The 18,875-nt window shown below is 50.7% G+C and overlaps 1 protein-coding gene across 3 annotated transcripts in view; it reads right to left on the minus strand.

Annotated features, from left to right (window-relative positions):
- Positions 1–18,875, minus strand: part of ADAMTS14 (ADAM metallopeptidase with thrombospondin type 1 motif 14) — a 31,187-nt gene that overhangs the window by 11,800 nt on the left and 512 nt on the right. For 2 of the 3 annotated variants that reach the window (XM_064429817.1, XM_064429816.1), the window contains exons 2-6: positions 18,372–18,856; positions 11,562–11,718; positions 10,701–10,897; positions 3,604–3,687; positions 1,641–1,797 (exon numbers count right to left, since the gene is read on the minus strand). In XM_064429817.1, coding sequence (XP_064285887.1) covers positions 1,641–1,797; positions 3,604–3,687; positions 10,701–10,897; positions 11,562–11,718; positions 18,372–18,856 — 1,080 coding nt within the window. The remainder of the gene's footprint in view (positions 1–1,640; positions 1,798–3,603; positions 3,688–10,700; positions 10,898–11,561; positions 11,719–18,371; positions 18,857–18,875) is intronic. The other variant, XM_064429818.1, reaches the window with a different exon arrangement.

Consider the following 18,875-nt stretch of genomic DNA (forward strand, 5'->3'; position numbering starts at 1 on the left):
CACAAAGGCAGGTTTTTGTAAGGAAGACTCCAGTAAGAACTGGAAGGAGTATAAAAGGTTCTCTGCAGGAGAATGATGATGAGAAGCAACTACCTGGAAAATATTTAATTCTGAGACAAGCATCCTTCAGCCCAGGCCAGAAAACCCCTCTGTGCCACCCACTGCAGAGGGACAAGACCTCTACAGCAGCAATTAATAATTTACAACCCATCTGTCCACTGCTATTCTAGTCAAAGGACATATTTGGGATCATTTCATGCCACACTCTGGTCCCTCATTCCATGCATCCCCGAGCTTAACAGGGTGTCAGGGAGCCACAAGGGCTTCGTTTTGGGGAAAAGAGGCAGGAGCAAGCACAGTGTTACTATTCCAGCAGCCCAATCAGAAGGAAATTCCCAGTGGATGAGGAGCTCCTTGTGCCATGCAGCACAGCCAGGCAAGGACACGGGGATTCTGCAGGAAGTCCTGGAGATGTGTGACAAGCAGAGAGCCAGACCCGCAGGGAAAAGGGGAGGGAGCTGCTGGAAGGAGCAGCCCTAGAGCAGGGCTACTCCATGGATCTCACGACTCCTTCCCACCAAGGGGCAGCCTAGGGAGTCTCCCCCTTCTGCCAAAAAAGGTCCTCCCACCAATGCCTTTGGACACAGTCACTTTGCCAGGAAAGGTCTAGAAAAACAAAACAAAAGCTGGTATTTCACCCATGTGACTCTGGACAAAGGGACCAGGGCAGGTCACTACCCACGGTCTGCTATTTGGTGGCCACAGGACCACTGGCACACTCAGGAGGGTTTCCAGCTGGACATCTCCTGAGGTTCATCTCCTGCTGAGGGGGATCCTTTTCAGGGAGGTCATCCAAGTTAGGAGAGGTTTCCTTTTCCACCTTTCCTTCCTCCTGTGCACACCAGGAGGACCTGTGCTACAGGGTGACAATACCCACCCCATCCACGGCATCAAATGGAGCCTCCTGATGGAAATCCAGACCTGGCCACCAGCGTGGAAAAGAGGAGATGGGAATTTGGAAGCAGCAGCCTCGGAGCTGGGAAAAGTCACCTCTCCTGGTAACACCAAAGCACCTGTTTTCCTAGTGGAGCCATGAAACATCAGAAGATTTTCCTGAAAATTTTTATAACAAAGCCTCTTCTCAGACCACACCAGCACAATCTCTGCACCAAGAGGGTGAGAGATTCCTGCAGTAGAACTTCCTCTTTGGTCCAGGGTTTACTGAATGCTCCAATGTCCAAGAAATAAATCCATGTAAAAACAGGTTTTAAAGGTCCTCCAGAGGACAGAATAAGGTGATTGATTGACTCCATGGGGCTTCCTGTGGTATTTAATCTTTTTTTATCTTATTTTTGTATTTTTAAGGCATTTTGGTCCAAGGGGAGGACAGGTAAATGAAATCAAAAGAGCAGGAGAATAAATAAATAAAGATATTTTATCCATTCAGGTCAATGCTCTGGATTAATTCTCTGTCTCTCTCTTCCTCATCACGTGAAGAAAAAAAAAAAAAAGATTTTTATAACCTTTTTCTGGACCTTGCTGGCCAAGAAACAGACTGTGCTTGCAAGAAAATCCTCTCACCCTTGGCTGGCTTTTCCCCCCGGCAAACTGCACATACCTGATCGAGACAAATACAGTACCTTGCATACCTGCGGGCCCAAAATCTTGCCTGGTGAGGAAGACGGCGTGGTCGTGGTGCTCGGCGTGCCGCGGGTCGGAGCGCTGCTGCGAGTGCGCCCAGCGGCACACCTGCTCCAGGCTCCGCGACGGATTGCCGCGCTCGATCAGGCTCACGGACTGCGGGGGGAGCGCAACACCGCTGCTGGGCACGGCAGGAACAGGGGCTGCCCTTCCCCTGCCAGCCACGGAGGCGTTAGCCCAAGTGGGAGATAAGAAGCTTGTCCTGGTTGCCAAGCAGATTGTATTCTGTTTGCCATCTGTATGGCAGTTGTCTCCTGTTCATTGGGCAGCTTTCCTGATCTCTTCCACACCCACTCCTCCCCCCAGGGGGACATCTGCTGATAACAGGCTATGGAATGTCACTGCATGGCTGATAAGAACTACAGCATCCCATTGGGAGATGTGAGCCCAGAGGGAGGAGCCAAGCATTCCTGCCTGGATATAATCTGGAGATCCTGGAACAGCAGCACGGCTTCTCCACTGGATTTTCCCAGAGGAACAGCTGCCTCTTCCACTGGATCTTCAGAGGCAGACTACACCCTTCTACAGGATCCCTGCTCCAGCAGAACCACCCCTGACACTCCAGGAGGATTGCAGCCACAATTCCAATTGGACTGTACCAACACCCTGACAACAGGGTGTCAGGTTGTGTTCTGACTCTGCCACTGTTGTTTTGGTCTACTGCAGTGTTTATTTTATTTTTTATTTTCTTCCCTAATAAAGAACTGTTATTTCTGTTCCCATATCTTTGCCTCAGAGCCCCTTGATTTCAAATTTATAACAATTTGGAGCAGGGGGGGGGTTACATTTTTCCATTTCAGGGGAGGCTCCTGCTTTCCTTAGCAGACACCTGTCTTTCCAAACTAAGACAAAGCTGCAGGAAGCATCAGATCCAAACAGTGAGCTGAGATCTCTCCTGGATTCAAGTATCTGCTCCTTATTTTCTACATCGCCCCCTGAACCTGAGAAGTGACATAGCTGGACAAAGCAGCTGCCTCCAGAGCTGGCTTTGGGGAGGATAAATCATCCCTAACAGAGCCTGGCAGCTCCCACCCTGCTGTATCACCACAGCTCCAAATCCCTTCCCCTCCTCAGATCAACCTCCAGCCCAGAGCACAAATGTGACTGGGACAAAGCTAATTGGATTGTTGGCTTTCTCAGCTAGAGATGATGTTCCTGGTCCCACAGAAGCCTCCAAAAATGAGCCAGCCTCCATCCTTATCCCTGCTCCTCAGAACCATCCCTGGATCTCCAGGATGTGTTGGGTTTCTGCCAGCCAAGCATATTTCTAGAATAAGGAAGTTTTTTTCCAAGACCTAACCAGCCTTATTTGCAGATCACACATGGAGACATCACTGTGTTGAGTCATTAACACCCTTGCTAGAACAATTCCTGTGGGACAAGGGGCTTGCCCCAAAAAAAGCACAGAAAATCATCATTTTAAAGAAAAATCTGGCTACTGTGCTCGAACAAGCCTTAAAAAATAAGTGCAGCCTGAGAAACCACACCTTCTCAGGAAACCTTCCCATGCTTTTCCTGGCCATGCCCAAGCCACACGAGAGCTACAGGACAGCCAGGGAGACATTCAGGGAGATCCCAGCCCCAGCTTCTCCTCACTAATGTGCAGCTGATGTGGGAGGCCACCTCTACCCCATCATCTGCAGAGCTCTGAGGAAGCCTCTGTGGTTTTCCCACATCCCAGAGCAAGCACATAACAGAAGATCACAGCCACCCACCTCCCTGAGGGCCCCGTAGGCCAGGGGGGTATCCAGGCCCTCAGCCCCAAAAACCAGGCTAAGGAAGGTTCAGATTCACCCCTGCTCAGCACAGCTGTCATTTGGGCTCCGACAGCTGCCACGCTTTCCCAAGGCCGGGCTTACCCAAGTGCTAAATAAACACTAGAGCATCTCCTGCTGGATTTACCTGGCGGTATCCCACCATGATCATCCTGACCAGCACGATGTTGATGTGCACGCCCAGGGACTCGTCGTGATAAATTTCATCCACCTGAGGAAGGGAGGGAAATCCAACAGGGAAGAAGTTAAGGCCACCCCAGCTCTCAAGCCCCTCCTGTTCTCCACGTTCCACACCCTTCCAGGCTTCCCAAGACCAGGTGCAAAGATGTCATCCCCCTCCTCCCACTGTGAGGAAGGTTTTTTTTCCCATTTTCCCATGTGAAACAAGCACAGAGCCAAAAATCCAAGCTGGAATAAGCCAGAATTTCCCCAGGAATGGCTCAGATGGTCAATGACATCAACCATTTCCATCAAGGGCTGTGTTTCCTCCACCTCATTTCTCAATGAGCCATTGCTCCTCTGGAATCTGAATCCGCCAGAGGGATGGAAATGCTCCAGACTCCAGCATCCAAAGGAAAAATGGCTTTTTGATACAATCCTTTGCCTCTCCCCAAAGCCAGGGCTTTCCTCAGCTGAGTCAAACCTGACCTATGGCTCCAGAAGGCAGGAGCCATAGGTCAGGTTTGACTCAGCTGAGGAAACAATCCCAGGAGAAGGCAACACAATGAAGAGAACAGGGAGGGCTCATGAGTCAATGAGATCTGTACCATCCTCAGCTATTAAAAATGACCTTGCAAAGGAAATAACCAGCTACAACCTCTTCCTTCTGCGTTTCCAGGATGAATAAACAAATTCTGCTCCCAAATGCTACCAAGAGAGTAGGACACCCAGATGGGAAATGTCCCTGAGAGCTGAGCCCAGTGACGTGGAGAGAGGCACGGAGTGGGCAACCAAAAACCCACGTGAGACCCTGCACCTCCTGCAAAGCACATGGGAAAACATAGCCCAGGGAAGAAAAACATCCTGATTGTTGAGAATGGGGCTTTCTTTTTCCCAAAAAGCCTCTCAAATGAACAGTTCCACAAATGGGGGTTCACTGCAGAAGTCAAAGAGAATGAATTAAGACAATTTTTAATATTGACTAGAATTCATGTTTGAATTAAAATATACTTTTTCAGCTTTGCAAGGGAGGACTAATTTCCCTCAGCTCTATCATAGCCTTCCAGACTAGATGAAGGTTATAAAGTCAGATTTATGGATCTTTTCTATTTTTTCCTCCATTCCTTTGGGGTTTTTCAATTTTACATCAAGGGTTAGGTGACAACTACCCTTTTACTGCTGCCCAAGTCCATGTCAGCCCCTCCCCAGTGTTTTAAAAGCCCCCATTTTCCAGCCTGGGATTCCATTTGAAATACCCACTCAGGCCATTTTTAAACCCAAAAACCCAGTGTTAACCTTTCCCCCATGACAACCAATACTCCCATGGGGTGCCTCCGAGCCATGCAGAGAGATAATGCAAATCCTGAGCCTTGAATGCAGCAAAATTGATTATAAAAAATTAAAATTAATCAATAAACTGCCAGTTCATCCCCATTAATGCATCTCTTTGGATGCAGAAGCTGCAAGACCCGCAGGGTATTTTATCCATCAGTGTGGAAAGATAACTCTGGTCAACCCACCCTCATCCCTACTTTCTGTGGGTGGAATGCTCCTTCACCCTCCCCTTTTGTAAGAATAATGACAATATGATGGATTTTTTCTGATCTCAACCCTATTTTTTGGGGGATGTGTACAGAAGGGTGGAAGGTCATGCAGTGTTGCAGCTGCAAACATGACTCAGGCCTCCAGACCCACTGAGGTATTGAGAATCCAGCCCAGCAAGGAGCTGCAACTCCCCAGGGATGTCAGGCTGGGTTTTAGCATGTAGGAGGCTTTGACATCCCAGAAAAATTCCACATCCTAAGTTTGATCCCTTACAAAAATATTGGTAATATGGCAGGGTGGGAAAGCAGGGAGAGAGGGAGAAATTAAAGCCATGCTTGAATAGGTGCAGAGCAGGAGCTGGGGGGTGGTTTGGGGAACAGGACAGGAAACACAACCATTTCCTTCACTTTCCCAAACCTTCACGCATTTTCCTTCACCCCCAGCAGCTGTCAGGAGCTGGAGCTCCAAAATGAGAGAGGACAGGGTTAGATGGGATGTTGGGAAGGAACTGAGGGAAGTGAGGCCCTGGCAGAGGCTGCCCAGAGAAGCTGTGGCTGCCCCATCCCTGGAAGTGTTCAAGATCAGGTTTGATTGGGCTTGGACCAGCCTGGGATGGTGTCCCTGCCCATGGCAGGGGGTAGGAATGGAATGAGCTTTCACCTCCCTTCCATGATTTTAGGATTCTATGGTCATTCACCAGCACTCTGCTGCTTGCTGCCTGCCCCTGAGGAACCCTCAATCCATCAGGATGAGCCACGTTCCTGCCTTAGGGACCTCTCTACCAGCCACGACCTGACCTTGCTGTGAGTGGGAGCATCACATGGAGCAGCACAGACCTCTCCCTTCCCAGCTGCACAGGATATTTTGGCAGGATGCTCACTAGATCCTGCTGTATTATTCCAAGATGGGATTTCATTCCATAAATCTTCCTTATAAAGCAGTGCTAAACCCCACTCTCCTCCAGCTCACAGGGACCTGGCACTCCCTCAGTGTGGTACCCCATTTCAGCCCTCCCTGGGACTCCATTTCAGCCTCTGAAATGAAGAGAACCTAAAGCCCAGCCTCTGTTTCGTCCAGGGTTTAGGTGGGGATCTGCACCTAACAGATACCAGCTCAGCAGTGACCTTTGGGGTTAATTCAGAAAGCAGATGTGGAACCAGACTGCCCAGGGCTACAGACCTCCCTTCACAGCCAGATATAAATCATTGATTTGGGGGGAGAAAGAATCATATCAAAAGGGCTTGGTGCTGGCTGCTGCGAGGGCTGAGACCCTGCAGGCCCCAAATTTTGGGGCAGGGGGGGAACATCAGCAGGGCCAGCTCCCCCCAAGTGCTCCAGTGCCTGTGGAAGAAGTGGGAATGGAGCTGGAGGGGCTAAGCATCACCTTGGAAATGGAAATTCACCTGGAGAGCAGTTTGCAGGCTTGGCACAACTCCCTCTGCCCTCTGCAGATGCCATTAAGCAAGTCAGTGTCTTCAGAGAAACCCCTTCCCCCAAAAACAGCTGTTCAGCAAAGGGCTCCAGTAAAAAAATACCAGTTTTTATAACCCACATCCCTGAAGCCATGGGATAAAGATCTTCTTACCACTCTCATCCATGCTCAGCCTGTTTCACACCATCACCTGGCAAGAAATGCTCTCCTCTTTCATTTAAAATGGAATTTTGCCACCTATAAACAGCCCAGCCCTTGAGACTCGCTGCGAGCTAAGGGCAAACCAGCAGGAACAACCACCCCACAGGACACCCCCCAAACCCTGCAACACCAAGGAGGCAGAGGCATTGCTTTGCAGTGAAAGGAACATTACAACCTGAGAGCAGGGCTGGCCTCCCTAAATCCCTGCAAACCTCTGGCCAGCCCCGAGTCTGCAGCCCCAGACGCGAGATCCCGACAGCAAAACCGCACTGGCAACGAGGTCTAGACCTCGCTGTTCTTCAGGGAAGGAAAACAAAGGGAGAGACACGAGAAGAATTTGCCAAAGCAGCAGAATAGCTGACATTTCAAAACGCCGGGATCGCTTACTCGGAACAGCCAAGTCATCTTTAAACTCCTTTCTTTTATTCCCTCGCTCGGTTTTCATGCTGGTGGATTCACCCTGAGCCTCTTTGCTGGGGCTGGGGGGTTAGGAAGGGAGGGGAATGTCCCCCTTGCCACATTTTCGGGCTTGCATAATGTATAATGTCACCTCTGTGAGGGCTATCTGTGGGGAGGAATAGAGGAAGGGGAGAATTGTTCTGCAGGGCAAGACTAGATTTGATCAGAGCTCTCTACAGAACAAAGTACATTGTCCCAAAAAATAGCAACAAACATGTAAGCCTATACAAAGGGTAGGAAAAAGTGCATGGACACATGAGAGACATCAAAGGTATTTTTGCTATTATCAGTTAGCAAGGAAGTGGCTCATAAACCCCTCACCTAAGAAAAGAACATACACAGGTTAAAATTAAAGCTGAAGGTTCAATTTTTATTCCCAAACCTTCTCTTCTGTGGGGTCTCAGTAGCACTCTTTGTTGTTCTGCCCTTGGGAACAATAATTTCAGCTGGAGCCAGGCAAGTCCCAGCCTGGAGAGGGCTCTGACTCATGGGGTTTCCCTAGTAACCCAAAACAATGGGAAAACACCAAGAACCTTTGCATCCTTAACCAAATCATGGGCAATAGCAGACAAAAGCCCAGGAACCCAGTTGAGGCCAGGGCCAGGTTTGACACAGCCACAGCTTGGCTTCTCCCCTCCAAGCAGAGCCACCCCCAGACCTGAAAGGATCAGGGATGAGCAGTGGGAAGTCTGGTGGAGAAAACCAACAAGCCCACCTCCCTGAAGGCAAGAGACTGGAAAGCAGAGCCAAGCACTGAATATTTCCTCTCCTCTTCCTTTTCCATGGTGCTGGATCCCCCCCTGGTTCCCAGCCCTTGATCTCGGCAGCCACCATGGCTGGGGGATCCCAATTTTCCTTCTGTAACACCACAACCCCTGCCACAGGCAGCAAGCAAGAGAGGAGAATGGCTTTCCAGAGCCACCACATCACCAAACATTCATCCCAAGAGTCCAAGAGAGCAGTTTTGGTTAGGTGGACACAGCAACACCCAGCTTGGAGCAGAGATACGCTCAGCAGAAGGGGAGTTGTGCCTTTCCCACTCACTCCAACCTGACCCCAAATTCCTGGGCAGCATCTGAGCCAAAAAGGAAAGGGCAGGCTGGGAATGCAGGCTGGGAGCTAGCAGGGAAGGCAGCCTGCCTGCAGGGAAGCTCTAAGGTGCACAAAAGGAGCAGTCATCCTCATGTCAGCTCCCCGGGATGGACACAGCGCCCTTCACTGAAAAGCATCCACATTTCTGGCAGGGAAAGAAGGGCTGTGGGGTTTGTTTCTTTTCAAAAAAACAACCTCCTCCGTGACAAATCATTTATCACCAAGCTTCAGCCGACACAGAGTTCCTAATAAAGGGTTTTGTGTCTTGGGAAGAGCCCCGGGACCCTACCTACAGCAGCGCTGGGAAGGGATGCGTGTCCCACTGCTCCCCCGGCACTCCGTGGAGACCTCAGGGAAAGCCGGGAGAGTTTATCACTGCTTCCAACCTTGCTGCCCCCTTTCCTTGGGATATATCTTGATAGGAGAGCTCCTAGACAGGAAAGCTTTCCCAGCTGGCTCCCTGATGTACTCCAGCCCAGCTCGTTAAGTCCTTTCCTCGTTAGAGGGCTGGCCAAGCCTCTTATCCTTCTTCCCTTTGCCTCCAACTAATGGGATTAATGTTCAGCTGTGTGGTCCCAGCAGGCTCCTCCCCGCCAGCCCCCCGGCATCCTCCTCTCTCCCTCCCTCCTTCCCTCTGCCACCCAGGCCAGAAAGCAGGACTCTCTTTTTTCTGCTGAATCGGGTGTTTTAAGGCAATCCGAGCCGGTAAGGAAACGAGGCGGCGCCAAGGGAAGAGGAGGCGGACGGAGGTCACGGCAAAGCTGGAAAGAAAACGCACTAAAAGCCAGGAAGAAAGAAGGGGAAGGGGGTGGGGGGGGAGAACATATAGAAGGAAATAATACTTGGGGGGAAGTATTTGTTGCCTGTATTATCCTGGGGCTTTCCCCCCCTCATTAAAGTCTCCAGCGCCGCCTTTCATTCAATAGGCAGCGGGTCCTCCCTTCTCCCGGCACAGCATCCCCTGCATTCACTCCTTGAAAAGTCCTGCCCGCGGGGTAGGAACCATGAAATGCGCCTGAGAACCGACCTTTTGATTAGAGCTGACAATCCCCGGGCGCTCAAACTGGCCATCCCGACACCCCCTCTCCCCCCGGGATCGGAAAGGAAAAATGACATCATCTCCGACCCCCTTAACGTGGGAAGGGCTGAGCCGGGAGCCCTGTGGCTTCCCCCTGGCAGGAGGATTTCATAGCCGAGGGGAGGAATGTTCGGAAAGTGAATTTTAGTGATGCTGAGAGCATCGGGATAACGTGCCAGAGAACAGAACATGATGAAGGTGTTAGCTTCTTCAACATTTTCCCTATTCAGGACCAGCCACTTCACTCATCCTTCACCTCATCACGCTCTAATCTCACAAATCCTCCCCCTGATCCATGTCGATAATTTCCCCTTCGTTGCCAGCTATGTGGCAGAAATAATGTCCAAACCAACAAGCAAGCACCCAAAAGCATCTTTATAACTTGGCCATTCTGGGGCTGGTTGAGCCTTTTGAACATTTTCGACCACTACGTCAAAGAACACTTAAAGAAAAGTAAATAAATAGAGGTGAGAATAGAGCATGGAAAACAAAACAAAACTGGGAGAGAGAAAGAGATCCTTGAGCATAGACCTTATGTGCAGACATTCAGGTGCTGGAGGAGCAAACCTCCCTCAAGATGCCTGGATGAATAAATATGGATCCTTCCACATCTCTCAGGACTTGGGGAATATGCATGTTTTTATCTTAGAAAGGAATGAAAAGGGGTGTAAGGAACCAGCACAGGCTGCCCCACGCCTTGGAGTGAGGAAAGGTGCAGGAACTGTAAAACTGCTCTAAACTCCTTTTCAAACATATCCTGAATGGTTATCCAGTTGCACAGGTTTCCAAAAAGCTCCTGAAAACCTATAAAAATATTTCCTCTACCAACAAATAGTATTCAGAATAAATCATGAACATCAGTGCTGCAAAACAAATTACAGATATTGTAATTTCTAACTAAGTAAGCCATGACCATTCTCTTTTCTAGCATTTGCTGAGAATTCAGTGATGAAGAGGAAACGTTCTCACCCAGGAGAAACTTTTGGACTCAGGTGACAATGACAGCACCAACATGCCAGGCCCTGCCATTGGCAAGGGGAAGGTGATGGAGATGAACATGAAACAGCTCTGCTCTCCAACCCTCCAGTTCCCACAGCTATCAAACACCAGAGCGGGCGGTGTGAAGGCACAGCCCTTCCTGCAGCACTGCTCCCCCTCCCAAACCCATTTCTTTTCCCAGGATAACAGATCTGCAGCATCAGAAGAGCACTAAACGCAGGCAAGGGTGGGATCCACACCCCCCAGAGCCCAGCCTTACTATGTTCATGAGGGTGAGGACATAGTTCTGGACGTGCTCCTTGCCGTGGAAGCGCACCACGGAGTCATCCACGGCCAGCAGCACCTCGATGTTGTAGTCATCCTTCCTGGCGTGGCGCCGCTTGCGCTCCGCGTCCCCCAGCCGTGCCGCCATCAGCTCCAGGGAATTCGGGAGCTCACCCACCTGCAGGCCGGGCGCTGGGCAGGAAGAGAAAGAGCCTTTCAGGTGATCTGACACCACGGTGATGCTCCACAGGAGTAGAGATTCAGTAGGGAAAACAGATAAGAGAGTTAACTCTAACGGGATACTGAGCTCCGGCTGGTTGCTGGTCCAGCTCGCCTGGTGGCAGGGAAATGGCTCTGAATTGTGAACACCAGCACTAAAAGACATGTTAATGATTGGACTCGAGAACCTTAAAGGTTTTTTTCCATACTAAATGATTCTATGATCTGTTAAAAAGTCAAATCGAGGCCACATTTTGTAGAATCATCACAGAATGGTTTGGGTTGGAAGGGACCTTAGAGCTCATCCTGTTCCAGCCCCTGCCAAGGGGACACCTTCCCCTATCCCAGGCTGCTCCAAGCCCCATCCAGCCTGGCACTTCCAGGGATCCAGGGGCAGCCACAGCTTCTCTGGACAACACCTTTCAGTACCTCAACACTCTCACAACACGGGTGATCAAAGCTGGGCTGCAGCACCTCCAGCCCAGCATTTGCTTTCCTTCTTCTTGACTTGAGCAGTTAAACTGAGCCTAAAGCCACAGGGTGAGACATCCAAGGGCTCATGGAAGGAGAAATCCTCTCCCCAGGTGAAATATTTATTACTGGTTGCTGGGAAAGACAGGATTCCAGCAGGGCCTACCTTCGGGATGGAGGTCGTGGCGCGGCTCGGCGCCATCCTGCCGGATGGCCGAGCGCCGATAGACCACGTGTGCCCTCCCGTGCTCCTCTGCGTCCTGCTGGCCCCGCTCCAGGGGCTCGATGAAAAACTCGTTGCTGTCTGTCCGAATCAGGCCAGCCTGGACTCCACAAAGAAACAAGGAAAAGGGGAGAAACAAACAGTGTGGTTTTGTGTAAGTGCAGGGGGACACAAACTCAGTATGCTCGTGAAAGATTGATGCAGAGCATGCACAAAGAGGAAAGGCATCCCAAATAATATTGTTTTGATCCTACTCCATGACACCAGGATGGTTCTAATACCATGTTCATCTATGACAACCCTTAATATCTCCTGTAGTGGGGAAAAAAATAAGCATAGAAAAAACAAGAAACAAAAAAAAAAAACACCCAACCTGGCTGCAACTCAATTTATGTCTTTATATGGCTACAAAACTCTATTCTGTCTCATCCATGACTTGTGCTGGACCCTGAACTCAGGGATACAAGGCTGAAGGGGCTCCCAAGGCACTCCTGAGTCTCCCTGAACCCTCCCCATTCCATTCCTGCAGTGCCTTTAGGATATCTGCCATTTCACTGACACAACGAGCTGCAACAAGAAGGAAAGAGAAACCATTCTCTCTGCCCCACGAAGTACTTGGGAATTAACACAGGGGAATCCCGCTGGAGAAGAAGCTGGAAAGCATTACAACTCCACCTCCCAAACACAGGGAAGATGAATGACAGGGCAAACATCACTGGAAATGTTGTCCTGGCTACCGACCTGCTCCTAATTAACACCAAGCTCCCATCAAATCCCCCTTACATCAGCCTGAGCGCTCACACCCCGCAGCGCCGGCCGGCTCAGACCTCGGGCAAGGAAAAGGATCACCAGGATTTGGCTTCTCTCCCACGGGCAGCCCCCCCAGCCTGGCATTTTTCCCAGCTCCCTCCATGGTGCACGCGCGCGTTCCTCCCTGCGGCGCTGCCCGCTGCTGAAGAGCTGCCTGGAAAGCACCAGCAGAACATTGGGATCTGTTCTTGGAGCAAAGCCTTCAGCTGGGGGGACCTACTGGAGTCCTCGTAAGGGTGTTGGGGTGTTGGAATGGCCCTCATCAAATAAAATAAAATAAAAGTAAAATATATACAGAGATGTATTCTGGGCAGAGGCTGGGGCTCTTCCAAGCTTGCCTGGCTCTTTGGGTCCCCTTCGTGTTCACGTCCCTTTGGATTCATCAGGCAATGGCCAACCTGGCTCTGTTGGATTCCACCAAATTTCCTGCTCCACTTGGGTTCCATTAACTGCTGTAAAGTGGGGTTTTGGCTGGTTTTGTTTTACCTCCTTCCTGAGGAATCCAAGTCCTTGCCTGACACACGTATCTCAGGGTCTTCCCACAGGAGATATCCAGGTCAAACCACGGCAGCCAGGGATTGTGCCCCCACCCTCAGCCAAGGAGATGAAGAACACAGCCAGGTTTAACCAGGCGCACCAGGCAGGGTGGTGGTGAGGGGGCAGGGCACAAACCAGGGAGTTAAACCAGGTTCAGTGATGGCTGGGCAAGGCCGTGATGATGGGGCAAGGCACAGAATCACGGAATCCTTTAGGTTGGAAAAGCTCTCCAAGATCATTGAGTCCAACCATTGATCCAGCACTGCCAAGGCCACCACTAAACCACATCCCCAAGTGCCACATTTATACATTTTTTCAATCCCTCCAGTGATGGGGAACACAAGCCTGTGCCAGGGCCTGACAACCCCTTCCACGAAGAAACTCTCCTAATTTCCAGTTCCAAAACATTGCTCTTTATTATACAATAAGAGAAGGAGCAGAAGCAGCCCCTGCCCCAGGAGGAGCTCTTCTGGGACACCAGTACCCCCTCCCAGCCCTGCCACGGGGCGTTTCATTCGGGACCAGGCACCCCAAAGCCGGTTTATGGGTTTAGGGCCAAAGCCGGGACTTGCTGAGTCAGGCGGCCGGAGGAAAGCCGTGCCGCCGTGCCGGGGCAAGGCTGGATTAAAACGTGAAAGAGCCCGGTCCCAAACCACAGCCCACTTGGGTCTGAGCTGCTCTACAGCTCGTGACTAATTATATCTGGCTCAAGGAATAAAGCAGCCCAGACTTTCTCCCGAAGGCGGGATGCAACACGCCGCCGACTCCGGGGATGACCGACGGCAAAGGGGATAACGCAGGGATTTTTGTGTCCACCTGATCAGAGCAGCCCAAGAAATGAAACAGAAGCTGCAGTGGTCACCCTGGCATTCACAAAAATAAATTTAAAAATCAAAACAACCCAAAAAACACCATTGCAAGAGGCACACGCCAGCCTGCCAGCTCACAAAGAGGAGCAGCTCAGGTTGTATTTTAGCATTTTGGGAGGGTTGCAACAATAGAGAGGCAGCAGAAAAGGTCAGATGCCACACAAAAAGTTCCACTCAGCTTTTCTTGGGCTTTTTCCAAGAGCTCAATCCCATCCCCAGTGATCAATTAGCCATATGCTTCCTACCCTTGATTTTAATTTGGTTTAATAATACCAAATCAAATTAAATCAATTAGCGGGACTATTACCATTACTTTTCCTAACATGAGATGCTGTCTGCAGCTCTCAGTGAAGGTACTCCCCAACTAGAAAATGGCCCTTTAAAGACAATTCCACTGGAAAGAGGAAAAACATACACCAAACTCACTCCTGCCAGCTCACAGAGGGTGAAGTGTCTCCTCCAGCTCTCCTGTGCCTCCCCAGGCTAAGGGAAAGATGAACTTCTGCCTCACTAAGGGGGACCCCCCAGGACCCTGAGTAAAAACTCTTCCTCCACTGCTGGGTAAAAAGCTCCAACTCCCACAGGAATACAGGAAATTCTGACACTTTACCCAGCTGAGATGTGGGAAAATTAATAAAGCTGCTGCACTAGACCAGGGAAGCTAACAGCAGGGGGAAATCCAGCTGCGTGCACAGTATGTATTTTTTCCTATAAGATTCACACGTAATTTGGACAAAAAGTCCTAGAAAGCCAGGCAGTGTGAACACAGACACCATGGATAACAGCGCTCCCCTTCCATCCAGAGGGCATCAGGCATGGGCCAGAGGTGCTCCATCACTATTTTCATGCCTCTCTGCAGCACAGGCTTTGCAGCCCATCAAACACAACACTTTGCCTTCCTTGACTCCTTTTCCCTGCTCTTTGTGCCAAAACGAGAGGTTTTTGGGGTGGCTACAGACCAGGCTTTGCCAGGTGACCTGAGCTCAAATGTAGCTCCTGGTGGAATGAGGATATGAAGACACACTCGGCACTAATTAATTAATTGGATTTTCAGCCCAAGCAGGGCCTGGTTTGCATCTCACTGCCAAAACTTGGGATTATCACCTGGGAGAAGAGCCCTCATATCCATATAACACCCACACCAGCTGAGGCCAGTGGGATCTATGTGACCAAAGGGACATCTCACACCCTTCCCCTCCCCAGAATTAACCCTACAGCTCAGGAACTGCAAGGAAAATCCTGGAAGACCAAGCCACGCTTTTTTCACTGGGACATCATTTTGAGGGGCTGTTTCTCCCTCCATTCCCTATTAATTACTCTTTCTAAGGGCTTTTATGTTCTGCTTATCTGCTGCCACCCATCTGAAGCAAGCCAGGGCCACGGGGATGGAAAACGCTGGCTCTACAGTTTGCAGCACTACGGCAAATCACCCCAGGGCAAAGCCAGGCACACAAATATGGTGTCTGTGGGCGATAATCCTTCACCCATCCCCACAAACCAGCAAAGCAGGAAGGAAGCAAGCTCAACCACACACTGCTAAAGCTGGCGGGGAAAAATCTGGGATGCCTCCACTGCAGCGAGACGTGTCCGCCGGCAGAGATTTCTGCCCAACGCTGCTTTACCAGTCAGGAATTTGGTGGCTTAGATCAGCTTTGAAATTACGTTATGGGCCACAGCACCTTCCCACCCTGGTACGAGACACCCTTGCAAAACATGAAAGGCCAGATTCTCACGCGTGGATGCCCTCGGCGAATGGCAGCCATGGAAGGTGCCACGGCTTTGGCATCTGGGAAAAGGATGGGCTCGCTTACGTGGCTAAATATGGATTTAGGAAACACTTTGGGTGGACTGGCTTTTTCAAGAGCTGGCTTCGGGTTTTGGGGTTTTTTTTCTTCCTCTCCTCTCCTGCACTTTTCCCCCTGTTATTTATAATCTCGGTCTCCGTTTGTACACGGCCTAATCTCTCTGTGTACACAGCCCTCATCCGCAGCATCCCGGAGCGCTTCCTCCGGCCAGGAAGCGGCGGCCAGGCGCGGCCCCGCGCCTCCCACGCGCGCTATACCGGGATGAAAAGCCACAATCCCCTCCCGAAGCTCGTGGACAACTTCCAGCAGAAGTCCACAGGAATTCCAGGGTCCTTGCTGATGGAAGAGTTTCCTCCAGCCCATCAGCAACACTCCTGACCACGTACATCCCTCAAAGATGTTCTGCTGCTTCTCAGGTCATCAACATCATCCTGCCATCCCATCCACACCTAGAGCCAGGATTCGGTTCCTTTTCTTGCTCAGTTTCCTGAATCAAACTCTTCTCACTGTTTTTTGGGAATCCTCTTGATCTCCCCACTCCTCCAAAGCTGAGATCCTGAGCAGATTGAAGATGTTGGGCTCACTTAAGCCAGAGGGCCATACAGCCAGAAAACCCATGGAAAAAAGAAATCAGCCATGACCTTGGATGTATCACAAGGGCAAGGGAGCTGAGCACCTGCTTGTCCCCTCAGCTTCATGTCCTTCACCAGATCTGCTCTGGAAATTCCTGGTGGAAACCAGGAATTGTTGGCCATCCAGCAATAAATTTATTGTGGGAAATATAAAAAAAAATTCCTTATTGTGGGGGAAAAGCCACTTCTCCCTTTACAGGGGCTTAAAAGGGTGGGCTTATCCATGGGTGGCAGGATATGGCTGCATAAATCCACATGGAAAAGCATCCTGTGGTACAAGCTACACCCTAATCCAGCTGGAACAAGGGCAAAAAAATGACAAACAACAAGGTGTGCAAGGGGCCGCGACAGGAAAACACGGGGCTAAAGCCTAGGAAAGCTTGGAAAAGTTAAATTGCTTGGGATTGACACTAACTTGGGATTGACACTAACAATAGAGTGGGCTCTGGGGAAGAAAATTCCCAGAGCTGTGCCACAGCAGGACAGGGATTAGCTGCCGATGGCCTCCAGCATCCTTTAGCTGGTGATGCCAAAGGGAAGGAGATCTGCCAGGGAAGCTGCACACCCCAAACCCTGATCTCTGCTCCAGACTCAGCACTCTTTGCTGGGTCTGTAGGAAATGCCTTTAAAGCTTTAAGCCTGCCCACACTGGCCAGCCCCAGAGCAATCCGTGTCCCAGAGAAATGTCTGCAAGTCCACAGCCTCAGCCCATTCCCAAAAGGATGCTTCAAAAGGTGTGGATTATGTGCTAAAAAAGTTCAATTCCTATATGTAGGCGAAATACGTATTTCTAGCTGTGCTGCTCTATCATTTCTGCTTGTACAGTAGCATCAGGAGCTGTATAAAAAGAAAGGAATGCCAAATTGTTTGTGCTGGTAGCCAAAATTGGCTGAAGGAGCTCCCAGAATAAAGCAACTAAAAAAGAAATACATAAAAAAAAATTTTTAAAAAGGCACAAAATAAGGCATTTCTTCCAACCCGTAAGTGGTAGCAGGAGAAAACAGCAAACCCTGGCACCTAAAACAAGATTTAAATTGGCTCAAAGGAAATCTGAAGGGCAACGGGCCAAGGGTATTAAAAAATAAGCGCTTCCCCAAGCGTATCAAAGGTAGGGAACCCACAGGCAGAGCAGATGCTGGGGATAATGAGGTAACAGAGCCATTTAAAGGAATTAAAGCGCTGTGGCAGCAAGTTACTGATGCTGAACTGTGCTCAGAAAGCCAAGAGCCTCTGAGCCCCGAGTGATTAGGGGAAAAAAAAAAAAAAGGAAAATATGTCCTCCTGCAAAAAGATGCTTGGTGGGAGCCAGACTGCAGCCAGCAGTGATTCCAGGAGGTGCTCGAGCTCACACAGCATCATTTAAGAGGTGGGAAACACAGAGGAAAAGTTCCCAGAGCAGTCCCAAGGTAAAACACAGATGAGCAAGGATGGAACAGCATCACCATGAGCGTGGGTGCCCATCCCAGAGGCTGGGCACAGCCCATGGAGGTCACAGCATCTGGGCAGGAGGCACTTCAGGCACAGGGCTGGAAACTTTTCCAAGCCTTTTAAATAAATATTGGTGCACAGACCAGCCTGATGGAGCAGGCAGGTAACACCCAGGGCCACACAGGGAAAGGGGGCCTGCTGCTGTCGAGGCCCATATGGCACAGACACCTAAAGCATCACAAAAAGTCGGGGTTTCAGGACGCCAGGGTTCATCTCTGAGGAGGAAACTGCACCAAAACACAGGCAGCACACACAAAGCACCTGTGGTGGTTTTGCATGGGAGGCATTTAGGGAAGTGATAATTTTACATTTTGTTGCTTTACGTTGTCAGTGAAAAGACAATGTTGTGAGAAGAAGTATTCTGAAGGTTTTGTTCTGATTTTTATTACTCTTTCTTTTAGTTACTGCTAATAATTTTTTTCTTTACACTCTAAAACGTTTTGAGCCCACATTACCTTTCTCCTAATCGTACCTCACAGCAAAAAGCTAAGTACACTAGTGATTATCCAGCGCTAAAACCCACCACACCCATTAGCACACTAACCAGAAAACGAACAAAACCCCAAACTAAGGAACCAACCCCACTCCAGCACCCCACCAGCCCCAGCTCACCAGCCCATCGCAGTTGCTGATGGCCACGGCAGCTCCAGGCATCCCGGAGATGTCACCGCTGAAGAGGCACCGCCGCTGCAGGGGCTCGCGGAACAGCACCTCGAAATCCTCCTGCCACTCCGCCACGGCCCCCGGGGGCACCAGCCGCCGGTTGGGGCTCAGCCGGAGGTGCAGCTCCTTCCCAAAAACCGTGACGTTGAAATAGAGCCAGCGGCGCTGCGGGGGCTCCTCCGGGGGGCTGCGGGGGACGCGGCGGCGGGACGGGGATGGGGATGGGGACGGGGATGGGGATGGGGACGGGGACAGGGATGGGGACGGGGATGGGGACGGGGATGGGGACGGGGATGGGGACGGGGGACAGGCGGGCTGGCCGAGCCCCGCCGCCGCCTCGCCGGACACCACGTGCGACAGGAAGCGGCCGCGGCAGTCGGTGCTGAAGGGGACGATCACTCCATACTCGCTGAGCTTGCCGGACAGCAGGAGCTCTGCGGAGGCAAAGCGCCG

Source organism: Passer domesticus, chromosome 8, assembly GCF_036417665.1.
Source record: "Passer domesticus isolate bPasDom1 chromosome 8, bPasDom1.hap1, whole genome shotgun sequence".
NCBI lineage: Eukaryota > Metazoa > Chordata > Aves > Passeriformes > Passeridae > Passer > Passer domesticus.